At 43.7% G+C, this 20555-nt stretch overlaps 1 protein-coding gene across 1 annotated transcript in view; it reads left to right on the forward strand.

The window, feature by feature from the left end:
* Window positions 1-2897: 2897 nt before the first annotated feature.
* LOC128693273 (sodium- and chloride-dependent GABA transporter 1-like) overlaps window positions 2898-20555 on the forward strand; it is a 44715-nt gene continuing 27057 nt past the window's right edge. The window contains exon 1 of the mRNA XM_070089387.1: window positions 2898-3075. Within this exon, the coding sequence (XP_069945488.1) occupies window positions 3040-3075 (36 nt within the window). The 5' untranslated portion in view covers window positions 2898-3039. The remainder of the gene's footprint in view (window positions 3076-20555) is intronic.

Here is a 20555-nt window from a genome sequence, read left to right on the forward strand (position 1 = left end):
TACTCTCATACATTCCCCTCTTTGCCTCCAAGGACAAAGTTCTTTGTCTCCACAGACTCCTAAGTGCACCACTCACCCTTTTCCCCTCATCAATTCTATGATTCACCTCATCCTTCATAGACCCATCCGCTGACACGTCCACTCCCAAATATCTGAATACATTCACCTCCTCCATACTCTCTCCCTCCAATCTGATAGCCAATCTTTCATCACCTAATCTTTTTGTTATCCTCATAACCTTACTCTTTCCTGTATTCACTTTCAGTTTTCTTCTTTTGCACACCCTACCAAATTCATCCACCAATCTCTGCAACTTCTCTTCAGAATCTCCCAAGAGCACAGTGTCATCAGCAAAGAGCAACTGTGACAACTCCCACTTTATGTGTGATTCTTTATCTGTTAACTCCACGCCTCTTGCCAAGACCCTCGCATTTACTTCTCTTACAACCCCATCTATAAATATATTAAACAACCACGGTGACATCACACATCCTTGTCTAAGGCATGTATGTTGAAATTTATAATAATCAGACGAGATAATTACAGCAATATTTTGTAAGTGATTTGGAAACAATGAATATAGCATGTGCATTAAAATTATTTAATGTATCAGTAATCTTTTATAAACTTATTTAGCAATGCAAGCAGTTACTGGGTGACAGAACTCTCACTTCAGCAACAATGTCATCCACTAAGGGTGGCCTGAAAGTTTCTTGTTTTTTACCAAATTTGCTTGAAGTCATTCAAAATTTTCTTACACAAATTCAGCTACACTTTTAAGCTGTACATACAATATATTTTTTTAATATATGTGACAAGCACAAAATTGTCATTTTATTAACCATTTGACTTATTTAATTGACCAATTTTGAACACATTTTGGTAAGTTCTTAGTCGTGGTACCAGGTCCTAATAACAGCAGCAATTAGGTTGTCCATAGCCCTGTTTTGCAATCCTGTGTTTAGTTATTACCCATATATTCTCAATTGGGTTGAGGTAAGGAGAGTTTCCAGGCCAATTTACAACTCTTAGCCTACTCTCTTTAGAGTATCAGTATTTTTCTGGAAGTGTGGTATGGAACAAGATCTTGCTGGAAAATGCCTTCTCCATCAGGAAAGTCTCTATCCACAATGGGAAGCAAATGAGTTGCCAGGATTGCCTTGTATTTGTCACTGTTCATAATTCCCTCAACAATAACAAGCCGTCCATGGCCTTTAACAGTAAAACTACTCCAAAATATCTTAAGTGGGTGTTTTGTCGCTTACAGAATGTGTCCATTTTGAAGAGGTTCACTTTGCTCTGTCTCACTACCACTGATCTGTACCCACGTACTTCAAAATGCACATCTGATCGAATGCCCACTACAACCGTTTTTTTCTTCAAGGCAGCAGCCAATAGTTGTTGTTTTTACTGGCTTTCTGGCAGTTCTGCAAATTCAAGGAGCCTTTGTTGAATAGTTGAAGAATCATCATTTACGCTAGGTGAAGCCAAATCTCTCGATAGATCTTTGTTGGTTTTCATGGAATCCTTCACAGTATTTCTTATAACTTTTTCACTGCGAGGTGTTGTCTTGCATTTTCTTCCACATCTTCCTCACTGCTGCTCCACAGTAACCCATGTTGTCAGCTCACTTCAAAATCCAACCAACAGTTGATTTTACTAGGCTCAAATTTTTGGCGATCTGTCTGATACTCAAATCAGCATGTTTTCTAAGAGCTATAATACTTACACACTTCCTAGGTGTAACAACCATCATGAATTTCAGCAGTAATCATGAATTAATGGGGAGAATTTGGCAAAACCAAATTCAGGAATAGCCTTACAGAACAACAGCTGTTGTAGCACTGATGAGAGTCACAGGGTAACACCATAGCTGGATGGTTGCCAGAAGTCAGTAGCAAACTTCTGAAAAGAAGTCAAACTGTAGTTAGTACATCGGTTTATGTGTGGCCAGCAGTAACAGCCTGGTTGATCAGACCAAGATGCATCACGAGGCCTGGTTTCAGACCGGGCTGCGGGGGTGTTGACCCCCAAAACCCTCTCCAGATAAATTCCAGGTAAACATTAATTAAACCTGAGACTAAGACATTAAATAATCACAAAATTTACTCCTGTCCTAGTTAATTTGCACACTGTTGTGTATTGTATCACACAAACAGGTTCTCAGCATGCTCTTCAGTATAATAAACCCTCATAGAAAGTTTCTTTTTATGCTAGTGAGGGTCTTCTAATATAAAGAATTGAACTTGTATTTGCCTAATTGTTGCAGGGGTCGAATTATTGCTTCCTAGGACAGAATCTGATTGTGTTCCATTCCCCAGGTGCTGTATGACCCCTGTAGGTTTATCACCTCACCGAAGCCTAATAATACTTGAATACTATAATATTAATGCAATTTATCATGTCATGGGGGATGATAGTCCAGCAGATTACAAGGTTACAGATGATAAAAAAAAGATGTCGATCACTGTGCATGTATATTATCTAATAATGAGCAAGGTAAGAGAGGGTTGTCAGGGTAGTTATGCAACAGCCAGCCTGTACCATCAAGATGGGGGAGGGATTCAACCCTTTCCCTATGGTAAACTTGTCTATGGTAGATCTACCAGACCATCAATGTATATGGAATCAATATTTGTGATGTTGCCATTTAATCTATTGCTGTAATACTCGTATAACAAAAAATAAATAAATATGAGTTTCCTCGAGTCTTACAGTGATTAAAAAAAACATGTATCGCCAAGGCATGTTAGGAATAATGAGGATAAGGTGTAGAATGCAGAGACAAGATAATAAAGAATCATGAGGCAAGAGCCACCTTTGTACGATTGGCCACACCACCATACGTCATACTAGTTTCTAGAGTATTTTTCTTGGAACTCTTAGCGTCCAGTGTCATCATGGACGAGGCTCAGTATGTACCACACTCCTCCCGATGGGTGAGCAACACCAGTAACGCCCACCCATATTCCTTTTCCTCCTCTCCACTTAGCCTATACAGCGATGGTTGTGCAGGGAATGACTGTCGTCTAAGTGGTGATGGTCGTGGACCGAGGTCTGACATCAAGTTCACAGGTTGGTCCTTTCAGAAAGATTCACTTATAATACATCATTTCTGCTTTAAGTGCTGATAACCCAAACTTAGAAGAGGAACTGAATATGACATTTCGGTTCATCCTGGACCATTATTAAGTCACAGATGAGCGAGAAGAAACAGACCAGAAGAAATGTCGGGCCAGGTATATCAGGTAGGAAGTAAGTAATAGTAGAAGTGAATAGTAGTTAGTGGCAGTAGTAGTAGTAGAAATAGTAACAGTAGTAGTAATGGTAGTATAAATAGTAGTAGTAGCAGGTAACTCCACCTTCTAATACACGTCTCCAAGGGCTCCCTTATAAAAGAACTAATAAACTTCAGTAGGCCTACTGGTCCATGCTAATACCGACAAGCTGATGAATTCCACTAACGGTGCCCTCCCTTCTGTGACGCCGTCTCCTACTGCTGCACCTCACTTTTGGTTCCAGTATACAAGCTCGTATATCTCCATCCTCATGCCTCTGCTTTAGGCTAAGGGACTGAACACCCTGAATCAAGGCTAGGAGACAACTTCTTTCATCAAGGTTAATTAACCGAATAATATTCGTCTCTCAGCCATTGAGTAGAGAGGACGTGTTCTACACTGCTGCCCTCTATAGCTGTTCGGTGGCAGTTTCATTTTCTCAACATGGCGCAGGTAGCAAGACGCCGCGTCAACACTGTGTGTTTGGAATTAACTCGTGGGACAGTGCTTGGACCATCAATGGCGATATTATTGCCAGCGATAATCCGAGACACCTATGGTATCGCCAACGAGGATTTGTGCGGTGTAGCGATGAATGGTGTGACGAGAATCTTTGTAAAGTTTTGCTCAGCGCAAGTTTACGAGAATGTCGTCGACAAGTATCAAGAGGTTAATCTGGTGGTTAACCAGGCTGTGTCTGTGAAGCTACACAATGTATCCCGCCATTATACATGGGTAAAAGTCAGAAACGTACCCTTTGAGGCTGATGCGACTGATATACGTGCTGCCCTGGGTAATTACGGCACCATACACATGGCTACAGCAGGGAGGTGGCCTGATGGCCCATATGAAGGACTACCTGAGGGAACTTTTTCGGTAAAAATGACATTACGACATCCAATCCCTTCATATGTGATCCTGCAAGATTTCAGGACTCAGGTATTTGTGACTTATGCAGGGCAACGCCGCACTTGTAGGTTGTGTGGAGCATATGATCATTTGGCGGTGCAGTGTGAAAGGAGACGAGGTGCCAGGGTTGTACAACAGAGCAAGGATTTAGGGGAGGAAGGTATAAGGCAAGATGCGCCTGTGCAACCCTCAAGATTGTCTTGGAGCGAAGAGGTTGAGAGGTCTCTGAATACGGTGTGTGCTACACTCCCGGAAGTGTCGCCTCCTTTGGAGGCAGCCCCAGAGGTGGAAACGGCTTCGCGAGAAGAGCAGGCCAATGATGTGGAGACATCCATTGTCTCTGTGTTAGACGAATTATTTACGGAGGACAGCATGAGTCCTGCGACGGCACCATCCCTAGACTTGGGACAGGCTGCGACGGCGGACGTGGATCACGACGTGCAGCTGGTAGTGGACGCCACTGACGCCTTGCTGAAACAAACGGTGGAGGTGGAAATCCACCAGGATTGCACTGTGGACGACGAAATGCAGGTGGAAAGTGGAACACGAAAACGCTCTGTTACACTTTCAGATTCTGATGATGTGTTAACGCCAGCCCAAAGATCAGGGAAGAAATCATGGGCGGATGTGGCACAGAAAGGGTCCTGTGCACCCAAAGCTCAGGGAATGATCAGGAGTGCTTCAAAAGGAGGGGAAGGGAAAATTGGAAACAAAAAATCTAGTGAAAAACATTCAGTGTCGAAAGGAAAACCATCATTGTCGATTTTAAGTGCCTCACAATAAACATTAATGGTTTGCGAACTGTACGAAAGTGTGCATGGTTACGTGATTTATTGGTGCGTAATAATGTGGACGTTGTGTTCATACAGGAACACAATCATAAATGTGGCAGTGAATTGCGGATAGAAGGATATAACGTGTACATGGAGAATGCGATTCGGTTGAAAGGTGGCGTTGCCATCATGATCAGGGAGACTAGCCTGTTTGTTGTGAGACGTAGTGAAGGGGGGAGGGGAGGATAATAAGGGTGGAAGGACTATGGGGACGGGTGAAGGTGGCTTTTGTGTGTGTGTATGGTCCAGCCGAGAATGATGGGCGTGTAAAAGCAATCTTTGTGAAAGAGGTGTTAATTTATTATTTGAGGTCACTCCCTGAAGTAGCTATTGTAGGCGGGGATTGGAATTGCGTGATCCGGCGTAAGGATGTAGAACCTCGGGGAAGTGGGTACTTTCAGGGGTATTGGGAGATTTAATGTCAGGGGTGGGATTAATGGACGTGGTGGGGGGGGAGAGGTTGAGCATACTTTTGTACGTCGTGGATATGCGGCGCGACTTGATAGAGTGTACGTGTCACGCACCATCGTAGTTAATAGTGTGCGTATTTTAGATGTGGTGTTTTCTGATCATAGAGGAGTTCTTATGGACGCAGGGTGGGAGGGTTTACCTAAGAGGGGTTGTAGTTATTGGAAATTGAATGTTAAATTGTTAAAAGGGGAGGAGAATAGGAAATTTTTTGAGTGTTTTTGGGAGGGTTTGTTAGCAGGGGCTCCTGGGGATGGAGACTTGGTTAGGTGGTGGGATGTGGTGGCTAAGAAACGTATTCGGGATTATTATGTTCGACTTGGGAGGGAAAGTAATCAATTTTTATATGGGCTTCAGGGGTATTTAGAAGGACAGTTACGCAATTGTTATGTGGGTGATGGTGCGAGATACCCTGTGGAGGAAATAGAGGATTTAAAGCAACGTATCAAGGGTTTGCATAATGATCGATTTGATGGTGCACGTGTGGCTGGAAGCTTGGAGGAGGTTCTCTACGGGGATAGGCCTTCGGCGTGTGAGTTAAGGGGACAGCAGAAGAGGAGGGCAGCCACGGAGATGATGGGATTAACTGTTCATGTGGGGATGGGAGGGTATAGGGAAGGGCAGGTATTGATGTCGACTGAAGGTATGAGTGGATATATTGATGCATGGTTTAGGTCATATGCACAACATGTGGGTGTACGAGATGATGCTTTAAGGGAAATGGGTGGTTATGTGCAATGCGAGCTTGATGGTAGAGATAGGGAGACTTTGGAAGGACAGATTACGGAAGGGGAAATTTGGCAAGCTATAGCAGGTGCAAGTTTAGGTAAGGCACCGGGTGTAGACGGGTTGCCTAATGATTTTTATGTTAAGAACTGGGAAGTATTGAGATTTTTAGTCAGATTGTTCAATGTAATGAAGGAAGATGGGGCAATGGGTGAGCAGCAAAGGACTGCTGTTGTTGTATTAGTGCCAAAGGGTGGACAGATCACGGTAGAAGATTACCGTGCAATATCGCTTATGTGCGGTGATTATAAGTTATTTGCAAGGGTATTAGGGAACAGAATCAAACAGGTTTTAGGTAAAGTAATTGATAGAGGACAATATGGCATACCGGGTAGATCAATGTATGAAGGGCATGGAGCTATTAGGGTTTTTATAGAGCATAGGGGGGAGGGGGGAGGGGGTGTTTTGGCTCTGGATTGGAGAGCGGCTTATGATAGCGTAGAAAGGGATGCATTATGGAGTTTTATGCGTTGGTTGGGTTTCGGGAGGGAAATTGATAGGGAACAGTGTAGTAAAGAAAGCGAATGCCAGACTGAAGTTTCTGTATAGACAAGCACAGTGTCTACCTACTGAGGCTCGCAGGACCCTATGTCTAGCCCTTATACAATGCCATGTGGATTACGCTTGCTCTTCATGGTACTCTGCCTTGACAAAAAAACGGAAAGATAGACTGCAAATCACCCAGAACAAAATCGTAAGATTCATCCTGGGGCTGGGACCAAGAGAACATATAGGCCATAATGAATTACAGCAGTTGGATATGCTGAATGTTGAAGACAGAGTAAAACAACTGAAGCTAAATCATGTTTATAAAATTGTTCACAAACAGTGTCCAGAATATCTTGCTGTCAATTTTGTCAAGGTTGGGAACCAAAGCAATCATAGTACTAGGGGGAGAGAGCACAACTTTGTAGTACCCACAGTCAGTGGCCAGGCTTCAAACACCTTTTATTGTACAGCAATAAAGGAATGGAACAGACTACCCGCACATGTCAAAGCCAGTCACAGCATGAACCAGTTCAAGAAGAGTGCCGAAAGGTGTCTGATGAATGTAGCTACAGAAAGGGAGGGGAATGATTTTCTATTTTTTAGCTAACATACGTGTAAATTTTACCTTATTCCTAGTAATGACCCTCGTATTGTAGATAGTCTTAATGACCCTCGTGTAGTAGATAGTCTTTTTAGTATGATAATAAGATGTTATCTTCATTGTAGAATAATAAGAAAATATTATAACCTTTATATTATAATAATAAGGTAAAAGGACCCCAATGGAAATAAGTCACTCTGTCTGACTTTTTTGGGTTATCCCAGGTTCTCTACACATATGCTGCTATGTATGATAATTCTATATAACTGTATTTGTGTATACCTGAATAAACTTACTTACTTACTTACCGTGTATGTCAGGCCCATATTGGAGTATGCAGCTCCACTTTGGAATCCACACCTGACCAAGCACGTCAGGAAATTTGACAAAGTTCAGACGAGACTAGTCCCGGAGCTAAGGGGCATGTCCTAAGAGGAGAGGTTAAGGGAACTCGACCTGATGACACTGGAGGACAGGAGGGATAGGGAGGAATGATAACGACGTATAAAATATTGAAAGCAATCAACAAGGTGGACAGAGAGAGGTAGTTCCAGAGATGGGACACAACAGCAAGGGGTCACAAATGGAAGTTGAAGACTCAGATGAGTCATAGGGATGTTAGGAAGTATTTCTTCAGTCATAGCATTGTCAGGAAGAGGAATAGTTTGGAAAGTGAGGTAGTGGAGGTAGGTATCATACAAAGCTTTAAGAAGAGGTATGATAAAGCTCATGGAGCAGGGAGAGAGTGGACCTAGTAGCGACCAATGAAGAGGTGGGGCCAGGAGCTATGACTCGACCCTTGCAACCACAATTAGGTGAGGTTTGCAACAATACTAGTCCCGGAGCTAAGGGGTATATCCCGTGAGGAGAGGTTATGGGAACTCAGCCTGACGACACTGGATGACAGAAGGACTAAAGGTGATATGATAACACCGTGCAAAATACTGAGGGGTGAACAGAGACAGATTGTTTGAGAGATGGGAAACAGGAACACGAGGGCACAGCTGGAAGCTGAAAACACGGATGAGTCACAGGAAAGATAGGAAGTATTTCTTTAGCCTTAAGCAGTCAGAAATTGGAAAGACTTTCTAAAATGAAGTGGTAGAGGCAGGATCCATACACCTCTTCAAGGGGGGCTCCTTGGCGTGGTGAAGAGGCTCTTGGTCTGAGGAATTAGACCTATCGGTCTTCTTCCTCAGACCGAACCTAATTACCCCCCAATCTCCCCTCCCCTATCCCATCCTCCCCATCCTCCCCTTTTTCCTTTCCTCCTCCTCCTCCCCACTCCTCCCTTTTGCCCTTCCTCTTTTTGTCCTTTGGGATTTCTCCCACAGGCGCGCTAGTTCCTAGGTAGGAGAAAGGACACCGGGGTCCATCCCATTCCGTTGAGGTTTCTTGGCGGTGGCGTAGTTTGCCGTGGAATCTGGATTGCCTAGGGATGTCCCGATCCCTCTCCGGTATCCCGGAGTAGCTTTGGGTGTCTTTTGGGCGACGGGTGTATCTCTGGAAGCCACCTTTCGGATTCCGGGGGTGGTGGCTGAAGGAGGTATGCTTTGTGGCGGATATCCGGCCGCCCTCTCTTTTGTCCACCGAGGTAGCTCGGCAGATGTGAGGTTGCTATCCCAGATTGCTGGTTTACTGGCATGAAGGGTAGGGTATGGCACGGGTTCCATGCTGCATCTGCGCTACTAGCGGTGTCGAGTCCTCTTGGGCGCGGAGGGAGATTTCTGGCCCTTTCATTCCTCCTAGGAACTATCCCTCCCCGGTCCCCCCTTTTTTTTTCTTTTTTTTATTTTTATTTTCTTTTCTTCTTTCTTTTTTTTTCTTAAAAACAAAAAGAAAGAAGTAACCTAACCATGGCAGCCCTAGTCCATGAACCTGGTACCCCCGGGCCCCTTCTTGATACCGCACCCCGTTCTGACCCCGCCTCGTCTTTGGACCACTCTTCAGACATTCCTCATGCCTCTGTACCTATTGCCGGTGCTGTTTCCTCACCCGCTTCAGGTACTGAGGCCTCGACTGACTCCTTCGATTTATCAGACCTTCGCTCTCCTCTGACTATGCTTCCGGCCTCTCCCTCTACGGTGCGGCAATTTTCAAATCGCCGACCCGTTCCACGTCGGACCAACTCTGGTCCCACGCCTAAACGTCAACGACAATTACCTGCTGATGATACTTCTCCACCTTCACCTTCTCGTTCTTCTCAGAAACGATCGACACGTCCTTCACTACCTTTCCACGCTCAGTTTCAGACTGAACAGTGGACTAAATTCTTCACTTTACGACCAACTTCCTCTACTGCCTATCTTTCTGACCATAGTATTGGCAAGGCACTCCTACGCCATGTTGGTAAAGATATTTCTTTTCATGCTCTTAAGAGCGGTACGCGCATCATTACCGTACAGAATGCTACCCAGGCTCGTGAGCTCTCTCGTCTTTCCCATATAGATACTGTTCCTGTCACCCTTGAAAAACATCATTCCCTCAATTCTTGTAGTGGTACCGTTATTCTGCCCCATACCATAGTTCAACAAAATTTCCAGACATGTGGCACCGACATTCTAGAACAGCTGGAACTCCAAGATCTCCCAATCCTCAAGGTAGACACTTACGTTCTTCCTGCCCGTGGGCGGAGACGATACCCTAGCAATGTGGCTCGTTTAACTTTTGACAGCCGAGAACTCCCATCCTCCGTTTATATAGCAGGACATCGGTTACAAGTTCGAAAGGTGATCCCTACACCACAACAGTGTAGAAATTGCTGGCGATTTGGCCATCCAGCGAAATATTGCAGATCTATCGCCGAATGCCCAGTCTGTGGTGCCGATGACCATTCTAATACGTCTTGCAATCGATCTCCCTCTTGCCTTAACTGTCATGAGGCTCACCCTTCGTACTCTCGCCGTTGTCAGGTCTATTTAAACGAGCGGGAAATCCGTTACCTCAAAGAGACAGAAGGTCTCCCTTATGCCATGGCAGTTTCTCATCTCCGCCTCCAAGGGAGACTCCCACGTGTTTCTTATTCCCGTGTTTCAAAACGTCCCCCCACTTCTGGTATCCCATCTTCTACACCCACCTCTGTGGTTACCTCTCCCATAATCACTCCTGTATCTAATCCTTTTGCTGTCCTCGGCTCAGACGTCCCTACTTCAACGCCTCAGTCTAATCTCGCTTCTTCGAGTTCTCTCTTACAAGCCTCAGTATCGACGAGACCTCGTACGACACCTCTTCCCAATCGTCCCTCTACTTCTCAAAAGTCAAAAAAAGGTCCGGTAACACCTCCTACCCATCTTCCACCTCCTCATTTTACCCTCCCTGTCTCTGTCCCTAGTTCTTCCCCTCTCACTGGCTCAGTTACAAGTGCAGAGGTTCACCCTCCTCCTCGTAATGTACCTTCCTCCCCTGTTCCCTCCCAAGTTTCTTCCTCTTCTGCCACCTCCCAGGTTCCTGTCTCTTCTGTCCCCTGCCACGCTTCTCCAGTTCCCTCCACCCTTTCGCCCCCCCCTACCTTGGTACAGTCCAATACAGTTCCAATCTTTACTCATCCTCCCCCTACCATTCCCAATATTGTCTCCCATACGACATCTCTGAATTCCGAAACACTTGAAGCAATCTCTGAATATATTGCAGAGACCAAACCATCAATGGACACTGATCCACCTTCCGCTCTTTCTCTCTCCTCTGCTCCATCTGCGCAACTCCTTTCTTCACAGCGCACCGTTCCTTCGCTGCTTGAACATTTTCCACTGCCTCCGCATGTGGACTTTTCTAACCCTTCTAGTCCGTAGGAACCCTTACCTGCGGATTTCAAGTATCTTTATCATTGCCAATCATGGCCTTTTTACAGTGGAATATACGCGGCCTCAGGGGTAATCGGGGTGAGCTTCAGATGTTACTCTCCCAGTTTGCCCCTGTTGGTGTTTGCTTACAGGAACCAAAATTACACTCTGCTGTTATTTCTCACATCTCAGGCTATAATTTATTGTATTCTTCAGATCCTTTTCCTGATGGGACCTTTAATGAAAGTGCCCTTCTTCTCCGCACTGATATTCCGTACCATCAGCTATTTGTTCATACTTCGCTGCATTACACAGCAGCCCGTATCCACTTACATAGGTGGTATACGCTCTGTTCTTTATATCTCTCTCCTTCTCGGGCATTATCTATTCCGGATTTTGCCTTCCTTGTTTCGTCATTACCGCCACCGATTCTGTTACTTGGTGATTTTAATGCCCACCATTTCCTCTGGGGAGGGTCTCACTGTGATTCCCGTGGAATTCAGTTAGAGGCTTTTCTTGCCACCCACCCCCTCCATGTTTTAAATACAGGTACTCACACCCATTTTGATCCTCGGACTCATACTCTCTCTTGCATCGATCTCTCAGTTTGCTCTTCCTCCGCCGCATTAGACTTTACTTGGTCTGTTCTCCCGGACTTACATGACAGTGATCATTTCCCAATCATTCTTACTTCCCCTTCATATTCGCCACCTCTTCGCACCCCACGCTGGCAATTTAATCGGGCAAATTGGAACCTTTACTCACACCTGACTGTTTTTAAAGAGGTTCCTTCTTCGTCCTCCATCGATGAGCTTTTACACCTCTTCTCGTCCTCCGTTTTCACCGCAGCTTCTCATTCTATACCCCAAACTTCGGGCAGGCATTCTCAGAAATGCGTGCCTTGGTGGTCTCCTGCTTGTGCTCGTGCAGTACGTTTGAAACGCGCTGCATGGGGCAGGTACCGGTACAATAGAACCACAGAGCGACTCCTTGATTTTAAACAGAAGCGTGCGATCGCTCGCCGTGTCATCCGTGACGCTAAACGCACTTGCTGGCGAGATTATGTCTCCACCATCACCTCTGCTTCCTCTATGAGTGCAGTCTGGAAAAAAGTACGAAAACTGAGTGGTAAATATTCTCCTGACCCGGCTCCTGTTCTGCGGGTTGCCGGTGTTGATATAGCAAACCCACTAGATGTTGCCAATGAAATTGGCAATCATCTGGTCCGTATTTCTCAGGGACTCCATCTATGCCCCTCATTTCTTTCCTCAAAGTCTGCCAGAGAGTTAGCACCCTTGGACTTTTCTTCTCTCAGAGAAGAACAGTATAATGTGCCTTTTACACTTCAAGAACTGGAGGCAACACTCTCAGCTTGTCGATCATCGGCAGCTGGGCCCGACGACATTCATATTCGTATGCTACAACATTTACATCAGTCAGCCCTTGCAGTCCTATTACGCCTTTACAATCTTATTTGGTCACAAGGAGTTCTTCCACAGCTGTGGAAATCCGCCATTGTTCTCCCTTTCCGCAAACCAGGCACTACGGGACATGAAACCTCCCACTATCGTCCCATTGCTCTTACCAGTGCAGTTTGCAAAGTAATGGAACGTCTAGTAAATAGACGTTTAGTGTGGTATTTAGAGACACACAACAGTCTCTCCACTCGTCAATATGGCTTTCGTAAGGGACGTTCTACCATAGACCCCTTACTGCGCTTGGATACGTATGTTCGTAATGCCTTTGCGAATAACCACTCAGTTATTGCCATATTTTTTGACCTTGAGAAGGCATATGACACAACTTGGAGGTATAATATTTTAGCCCAAGCCCACTCCTTAGGCCTTCGAGGCAATCTACCATCCTTCCTTAAGAACTTTTTAACTGACAGGCATTTCCGTGTTCGGGTTAATAATGTGCTCTCCCCGGACTTTGTCCAAGCTGAAGGTGTCCCCCAGGGATGTGTTCTGAGCACAACACTTTTTCTCCTTGCTATTAATGATTTGGCCTCTAGTCTTCCATCAAATATTTGGTCATCACTCTATGTTGATGACTTCGCTATTGCCTGTGCAGGCGCTGACTGTCACCTCCTTACAGTTTCTCTCCAGCATGCAGTCGACCGTGTTTCCAATTGGGCCACCACACATGGGTTTAAATTTTCCAGCACTAAAACCCACCAAATCACTTTCACTAGACGCTCTGTCATCTCTGATCATCCTTTGTACCTCTATGGCTCACGTATCCCTGAACGTGATACAGTCAAGTTTCTGGGCCTCCTCTTTGATCGTAGGTTATCCTGGAAACCTCACATTACCTCTCTGAAGGCAACTTGTCACAGCCGGCTGAACCTTCTTAAAACCCTTGCTCATCTTTCGTGGGGAGCTGATCGTCGAACCCTCCTTCACCTACATTCCACCCTTATTTTATCGAAACTTGATTATGGTGACCAGATCTATTCAGCGGCATCTCCTGCTACTCTCTCTAGCCTTAACCCCATTCATCACCAAGGATTACGTTTATGCCTTGGTGCTTTTCGCTCTTCCCCTGTCGAAAGCCTCTATGCAGAAGCGAACGTTCCATCCTTATCCGATCGCCGTGATGCCCATTGCCTGCGCTACTATGTACGCTCTCATGATCTCCGCAATCCTTCCATTTATAGAATGGTCACTGATATTAGTAGACATTCTTTATTTGTTCGCCGCCCCTGCTTACTCCGTCCCTTCTCTCTTCGCCTTCATTCGCTCTTGTCTTCTCTTCAACTACCACCTTTCTATGTACATGTAGCATCTCACTTTTCCCTACCCCCCTGGGAAGTTCCAGCTGTTCGAGTCTGTTCTTTCTCCCTCCCTTGCTCGAAAGCCCAACTGTCTACGGTCGCTTCCCGCTCTCTTTTTCTTGACCACTTTCACTCTCATTCTCATGCCATTGCTGTGTACACAGATGGCTCTAAGTCTTCTGACGGCGTAGGATTCGCAGCAGTGTTTCCGGACAGCGTCGTACAAGGGCATTTACTATCTTCAGCTAGTATTTTTACTGCTGAATTATATGCCATCCTTACAGCACTTATCCGTATTGCATCTATGCCTGTGTCATCATTTGTGGTTGTCTCAGACTCCCTTAGTGCTTTACAGGCTATACAAAAATTTGATACACCTCACCCCTTAGTCCTCCGTATCCAACTTTGGCTACGCCGCATCTTTACTAAGCATAAAGATATTGTTTTTTGTTGGGTCCCTGGTCATGTTGACGTACAGGGCAATGAACAGGCAGACACTGCTGCGCGGTCAGCAGTACATGACCTACCAGTTTCTTATAGAGGTATTCCATGTACGGACTATTTTGCTGTAATATCTTCCCACCTTCACACCCGTTGGCAACAACGTTGGTCTACTATGCTCGGCAACAAACTTCAGTCTATTAAACCGAGTATAGGTTACTGGCCGTCTTCTTATCACCAGTGTCGAGGTTGGGAGACTACTCTCTCCCGTCTTCGCATTGGCCATACTCGTCTTACTCATGGATATCTCATGGAGAGGCGTCTTGCTCCTCTCTGTGAGAATTGCCAAGCTCCATTATCAGTCAGCCACATTCTGTTGGACTGCCCACTTTATCAACGAGCACGCAGAATTTACCTCTGTCGTCGTCTTCGCCCCGCTGCTCTCTCTTTACCTTCCCTTCTCGCTGATGGACCCACCTTTCATCCGGACTCTCTCATTGACTTTTTGACAACGACTGACTTACTTCACAAATTCTGATACTTTCAGCCCTTTCTACTTGTATCTCTTGCTACCCTCTACCCCCGTACTATCCCCTGCCCCGCTGTTTTCTGTAACCTGCTGATCATCCCCCCTCCCTTCTGCCATCCAATTCCCTTGCTTCCTTCCCTACCCTGCAGCGCTGTATAGCCCTTGTGGCTTAGCGCTTCTTTTTGATTATAATAATAATTCAGTCCATCAATCTTGTAGAATGTACAGCATAGGGCCGTAGACGTGGCTTATATACTGTAGTGAGGTGAGGCGAAACAGGAAGAGGTGGGGTCATAGTGGTATCATCCACTAGTCGAATTGATTACCTCAAACTCCTCCTCTCCTTACGCCTTTCTACTTTGTATTGGACTGATGAAGTCACTGTGTGGCGAAACGTTTCCTGAATAAAGATTCCCATATGTTGCATAAGTGTCTCAATCTTCAACTTGTCGGTTTTTCAAACCATTCATTACAATTCGATATTGTTTATTTGGATTTTGGTAAAGCTTTTGTAGATGAATGGTTCAGAGAACCGACATGTTGATAAATTAGACACATGTGCAACTCTTGGGTATCTTTATTGAGGAAACGTTTCGCCACACAGTGGCTTCATCAGTCCATACAAAGGAGAATCTTGAAGAACAGGAGGAGAATGAGGTAATCAGTCCCTCAACGTTGAGTCGACGTTTATAAGTTCCTTCTCCGCACGTATGCCGTATTCTACTCAAGATTGATGGACTGACCACATCGACTCAAGGTTGAGGGACCGATTACCTCATTCTCCTCCTGTTCTTCAAGATTCTCCTTTGTATGGACTGATGAAGCCACTGTGTGGCGAAACGTTTCCTCAATAAAGATACCCAAGAGTTGCACATGTGTCTAATTTATCAACATGTCGGTTCTCTGAACCATTCATCTACAAACCTGTCAGACACTGCAACTTCTTGGGATCTTAATACTTGGGAATTCTTCGCTTGCCTAATTCTTGGGCACGACCTACTTCCACATTGAACAAATGTGACACCACCTATGACTGCTGCACCTCTCCTACCAACGGTTTATAAGTTCCTTCTCCGCACGTATGCCGTATTCTACTCAAGATTGATGGACTGACCACATCGACTCAACGTTGAGGGACTGATTACCTCATTCTCCTTCTGTTCTTCAAGATTCTCCTTTGTATGGACTGATGAAGCCACTGTGTAGCGAAACGTTTCCTCAATAAAGATACCCAAGAGTTGCACATGTGTCTAATCTGTAAAGCTTTTGATAGAGTACCGCACCGGGGTTAAATCCGAGTGGGGATCTGTAACAAGTGGCGTTCCACGGGGATCAGTCTTGGGACCGTTGTTGTTTATAATATATATCAATGACTTTGATGACGGTATTGCTGGTGATATGAGCAAATTCGCCGATGACACAAAGATGGATATAAGATAGGTAAGATAATTGATTCAAACGTAGATGTCACGGAACTTCAGGAGGATTTGGACAAACTCGATTCTTGGACAGAAAAGTGGCAGATGCAGTTCAATGTGGATAAATGCAAGCTTCTGAAGCTCGGGAGTGTCCATAACCCTTATGAGTTAAATAATGTAGAACTTAGCCATACAGATTGCGAAAAGGACTTGGGGGTTTTGGCAAGCAGCAACCTTAAACCAAGACAGCAATGATACCTCTTCGGTAACGAAGAGAGGTATCAATATGACAGTTTTCTGAACACTATACATGCTGCTCAAAGAACGTTTATCCCGGGGTAACGAAGAAAGGTATCAATATGACAGTTTTCTGAACACTATACATGCTGGTATAAACCTTGGTAATAAATACCGACAAGTTGGTTTAGAAAGACACGTAAGCAAACACTATAACATATTTATTAGAAAACGTTTCGGTCCTGGGACCTTGATCACTTCTAACATACAGAGGTAGAAAGACATTATATATATAGGCGGAGAGTGAGATGTGATGCACGTGACCTGAGGAATGTCATAAGAACATAAGAAGGACCTGCCTCGCATGAGCCAGTAGGCCTTCTACAGTGTTCCTCCATTCTTATGTTCTTATGACATTCCTCAGGTCACGTGGTGGCTTAGCGCTTCTTTTTGATTATAATAATAATAATAATCAGGTCACGTGCATCACATCTCACTCTCCGCCTATATATATAATGTCTTTCTACCTCTGTATGTTAGAAGTGATCAAGGTCCCAGGACCGAAACGTTTTCTAATAAATATGTTATAGTGTTTGCTTACGTGTCTTTCTAAACCAACTATACATGCTTCCCAAGACAGCAATGCCTAAGCGTACCTAATAAGGCAAATAGATTATTGGGATTTATATCAAGAAGTGTAAGCAATAGAAGTCCAGAGGTTATACTGCAGCTTTATACATCATTAGTAAGGCCTCACCTAGATTATGCAGCTCAGTTCTGGTCTTCATATTGCAGAATGGATATGAATTCGTTAGAAAACATTCAGCGAAGAATGACTAAATTAATACATAGCATTAGAAATCTTAAACTACGTTCACTTGTAAGACGAAGAATGAGGGGAGACATGATCGAAGTGTACAAGTGGAAGATGGGTATTAACAAAGGGGGATATAAATAAGGTCTTGAGGATATCTCTCCGAGAGAACCCGCAATAATGGATTCAAATTAGATAAATTTAGATTTCGAAAGGATATAGGAAAGTATTTAAATGTGGAAAATTGCATTTATCTGAATGTAACTAATTATGTACATAACAGTAAATGATAACAAAGATAATTATTATTTATCAATGTTACATAGACAAGTAGGAATTTGGGACACCTAGGTCGCAAAAAATGTCCCCCTTCGATACCTACCACTGTCATAACCACAAGTTGCTCTGGACCTATTAATTAAATGAAATATACATACACCAGGAATACTGGTAAATATATAAATTTGTGGACTGTATATTAAAAATAATAAATGGTTATATATATACACAATTACATAACAGAAGGAAAATATATCTTAATATCACTCACCAATTTGACTGGAGATTAATGTGTATCATACTCAGAAAACCTCACTCTAACTAAATCTATGAAAATAATGCTGGCCAGAATTATACACAAATCTAGAGAGCTTATCTGAGGTTCCTGGAGCTGTCTTGTCCAGTCGTCTGATATCTCAAGTTATGCAGGAATGCACATCCACCAATTTCGCCTCCTATTTGAGAGGTGTCAACACAATTTTAACCTCTAGAGCACGAAAAATTCTTCCCATTACACCAACGTTTGTACAAATTCAAAACCAAGATGGCGAGTCTCGTCTGCGCAGACGCAGGCTTTCCGTTTTCTATGACATAAATATTATTAAATACAGTATGGCCATCTATTTACATATAAATACTGAATTTCTGGAAAATATATACAGTATTTTCCACACTGCGGCCGGCCGGAGTTCGTTGCTAAACGATTCAAATTACTCCTTCCTTTAGGAGACGATTCCAGCCAGTTCTGGCTTGAGTGGCTGTTCTCCTAGTAGGTCTTACTACGATTTCATCTTCCGGCATCACTTGGTCTGCGTTATCTTCCATATCACTCGTGTCACTTTCCCTCAGATTTTCATTTACGTTTGATTGAACACCTAATTCCAAGGGAATCAATTTATTAATTGTGCGTAAACTTTCCTGGCCACGACACAACACTTTGACATTCCTGACAACACCTTGTGCATCTGGGTACAATGTCAATACTTTGCCCAGAGGCCACAATGTTCGATGTTGTTCAGTGTCAATTAACACAATGTCACCTGGTTGAATGGTCTGTCGATTTACTGCCTCTGTCGCACCATAAAAGTGTTCACGTAGTGTAAGAAGATATTCCTTACGCCACACATTAGACCAATGATCAATTACTTTATTTAACATTTTAAATTTATTACACAACACTGCCGCATCATTGTAATCTTCATCACTTTCTTCCGGATTATCTCTATAGACAGGGGCAGCTTCCAATTTCCTTCCACATATTAGGTGAGAAGGTGTTAATACATCTGCATCAGGTGTATCACTCATGTACGAGAGAGGCCTATTATTTATACGATTTTCTGCCTCCACTAACACTGCACGGAATTCTTCCAAATTAATTCTCTTCCGGTGTAGTACTTTGCGGAGACACCTCTTCACTGTGCCTATCAGTCTTTCGTACAGCCCCCCCTGCCAAGGGGCTCTAGGAGTAATAAATTTCCAGGTACACCCTCGCTGGGTTAACAGAGATTGAACATCGTTACTATTATTTAATTCTATCAAGTGTTGAGCACCTGCTACAAAATTTGTGGCATTATCCGAAATCATCAACCTCGGACAGGATCTCCTAGCTGCAAATTTTCGAAACAGCTGTATAAACTGTTCTGCAGACAAGTCCTGTGCCACTTCTAAATGAACTGCCCTAGTAGCAGTACAGGTGAACAAACAAACATACACTTTCAGTGGAACACCATTTGACGTACCTGTTAAAATTATTGGACCACTATAGTCTACACCTGTTACATCAAATGGTTTCACTAATTGTACACGCTCCTTTGGCAATGGTGGAGGACCTGGGTACATATAGGATCTGGCATCCACACGGCGACATATTACACAAGATTTAATCACCCTTTTTACACTTTGCCGTCCTTGTGGAATCCAGAAAGTTTCCCTAATACAATTTAAGGTATCTTGTACCCCACCATGCATTACATTTTTATGGGCATTTAGAACAATTAAATTTGTTAGATGATGAGTTTTGGGCAGTAAGATAGGGTGTTTAGCATAATCACCCAATTCAGCATTTTGTAACCTACCTCTGCACCTAATTACATTGTTCTCTAAATACAGCCCCAATTTCTCTATTATGGAACCTTTCACAATTTTTCTTTCCATCATCAATTTAATCTCATTTCCATAGATTTCCTCCTGTACCCTCTTTATCCAATATTCAAGAGGATGTGAAAACTTATATGAAATATTCATCTTGTTTAGAAATTTAAACACCAACTTAGTTACATTGATTAGTTTGGGTAAAGAAGAATACCTATTTATATCAATGGCTAAGGGAGGACAAACTATTGGAGCGGTGGTCACAGTAATTTCAACAGGAGCAATATACGCCTTTTGTACAGGCCAATTAGCTTTATTTACCAACCAGCTCGGTCCTTTAAACCATGATACAGCATTTACAAATTTAGCATAAGGTAAACCTCGAGACAAGAAATCAGCTGGATTCTCCTCACCAGGTATATGATTAAATGTTAACATATGCTGACCCAAACTATTATACTTCTCTTGCATCTGATTAATTTCAGCGACTCTGTTTTGTACGTACACAATTTTACTGTTTCCATTACGAATCCATTGTAAGGATACCTCATTATCAGACCAAATTACAGTGTCGCTAATATTTATCTCCTGCAACTTATTTCTTATATAATTAGCTAATTTGACACCTACATAAATGGCTGTTAATTCCAACTGAGGTAAGGTACGTGATTTAATTGGAGACACTTTAGCCTTAGACATAACAAGAGAAATAACACTATTACATTGAAGGTAAGCAACTGCTCCATATGCCAATTTTGAAGCATCACAAAAAATGTGGAGTACATTTTTCCCATTTGGATTGGCCACCTGGCGTGGGAACTCCAACA

Source organism: Cherax quadricarinatus, chromosome 28, assembly GCF_038502225.1.
Source record: "Cherax quadricarinatus isolate ZL_2023a chromosome 28, ASM3850222v1, whole genome shotgun sequence".
Classification (NCBI taxonomy): domain Eukaryota; kingdom Metazoa; phylum Arthropoda; class Malacostraca; order Decapoda; family Parastacidae; genus Cherax; species Cherax quadricarinatus.